General features: G+C 36.3%; 1 protein-coding gene across 1 annotated transcript in view; it reads left to right on the top strand.

Moving 5' to 3' along the window:
• The window catches only part of antxr2b (ANTXR cell adhesion molecule 2b), a gene marked incomplete at its 3' end in the record, with an annotated part of 14,422 nt that overhangs the window by 10,955 nt on the left and 2,061 nt on the right, over positions 1 to 1,406 (top strand). The window contains 2 exon segments of the mRNA XM_014002388.1: positions 858 to 936; positions 1,097 to 1,192. Coding sequence (XP_013857842.1) covers positions 858 to 936; positions 1,097 to 1,192 — 175 coding nt within the window.

Below are 1,406 nucleotides of genomic sequence, written 5' to 3'. Positions count from 1 at the left end.
CACATTTCATCACGAACTGAGATAAATACAGATTTAGCTCATTCTGTATCATTAAAGGCAGACCGTCTGTCTTTTTTTTATTAAAAAAATGTACAACAATGATTTAAAGGAAGACTATTTTTGCTGCTAAGTTTATTTGAACTGTACAATATAGAGGTGCAATTTTAAAATATTTTTAAATACTTTGTAAGCTCAGCTGCACATTTCATCACGAACTGAGATAAATACAGATTTTAAAATGAGAGCATTGGTCTATAATTTACATTTACCATATAATTGCAACATTGTTAAAAACAGACTCAAAAGGACTTGAAATTCCAAGTTTCAGACTTGAGACTTGACTTGAAAGTTTCCTGTCTTAACTTGAGACATGACTCAGGACTTGAGGATAAAGACTCGAGATTTACTTGAGACTCGCAAAACACTGACTTGGTCCCACCTCTGGTGAGTAGTAAGTATTTGTTCTGAATTTGACTGTAACTCTGAGTGCGTACCAGAGACAGACAAGCAGGGTGTTTGAAATAAGAGTGTTGTGTGATCTGAGCCTGGATATCTCTGTGGCATTTAAAGGCCTGATCCAGTTCAAACATCACTACATTTGAATCTGTCTCCACCTGTCATCTCACACACTCTTATCTCTCTCACTGAACCATCAGACCCCCCCACGTTTCAACGTTCCTCTCTTTTTTTATCAGCACATATTTCTAAGGGAGCAGGGTCTTATACTGTCTTTCTCTGGTATTTTTTGTGTATTTTATCAGATTGAAAACTGAAGATGAACAATCTTTGGCAGAAATAATTTTTCTTCTGATGGTTTTCTTTTTCCTTTTTTTTTGTAATTTTCTGTTTGATGACAGATCAGTTGAAGTGCTGGTCAGCCTGAACAATGGGAAATCTTTCATCTCTGCTCCCATATCTATACACGCCACTACATGCGTGAGTACTAGTTCAAACTCTTTTGTACTAAATAAAACTCCAACTTAATTGTGTTCTGCATTAATGGTGTCAGAATACAGCGTTTTGCAAAGTCTTTATATTGATAAAATAAAATCATCATATACTATATTTAACTCACAGTGAGTCTTGTGTGTTGCAGTCAGATGGGACCTGGGTGCTGTGGCTGCTGTTGGCTCTGCTGCTTTTACTGGCTCTGGTTTTACTCTGGTGGTTCTGGCCCCTTTGCTGCACTGTGGTAAGTTTGGGCTTCATGTATTAGCCTACATGCTTTTCTTAGTTCCTCTTATTTAAAGACAACTCTTAAAGGGACAGCTAAGATATTTTGATGTGAACTTTTGGGGATGGATTATTAACAAATAATATCTTGTATACCTTATATACAGCAGGTAAAATAAGTATTGAACACGTCACCATTTTTCTCAGGAAATATATTACTAGAGGTGCTAATG

This window comes from Austrofundulus limnaeus, unplaced genomic scaffold, assembly GCF_001266775.1.
Source record: "Austrofundulus limnaeus strain Quisiro unplaced genomic scaffold, Austrofundulus_limnaeus-1.0 Scaffold13, whole genome shotgun sequence".
NCBI lineage: Eukaryota > Metazoa > Chordata > Actinopteri > Cyprinodontiformes > Rivulidae > Austrofundulus > Austrofundulus limnaeus.
This window is presented reverse-complemented; position numbering and strand designations above follow the sequence as displayed.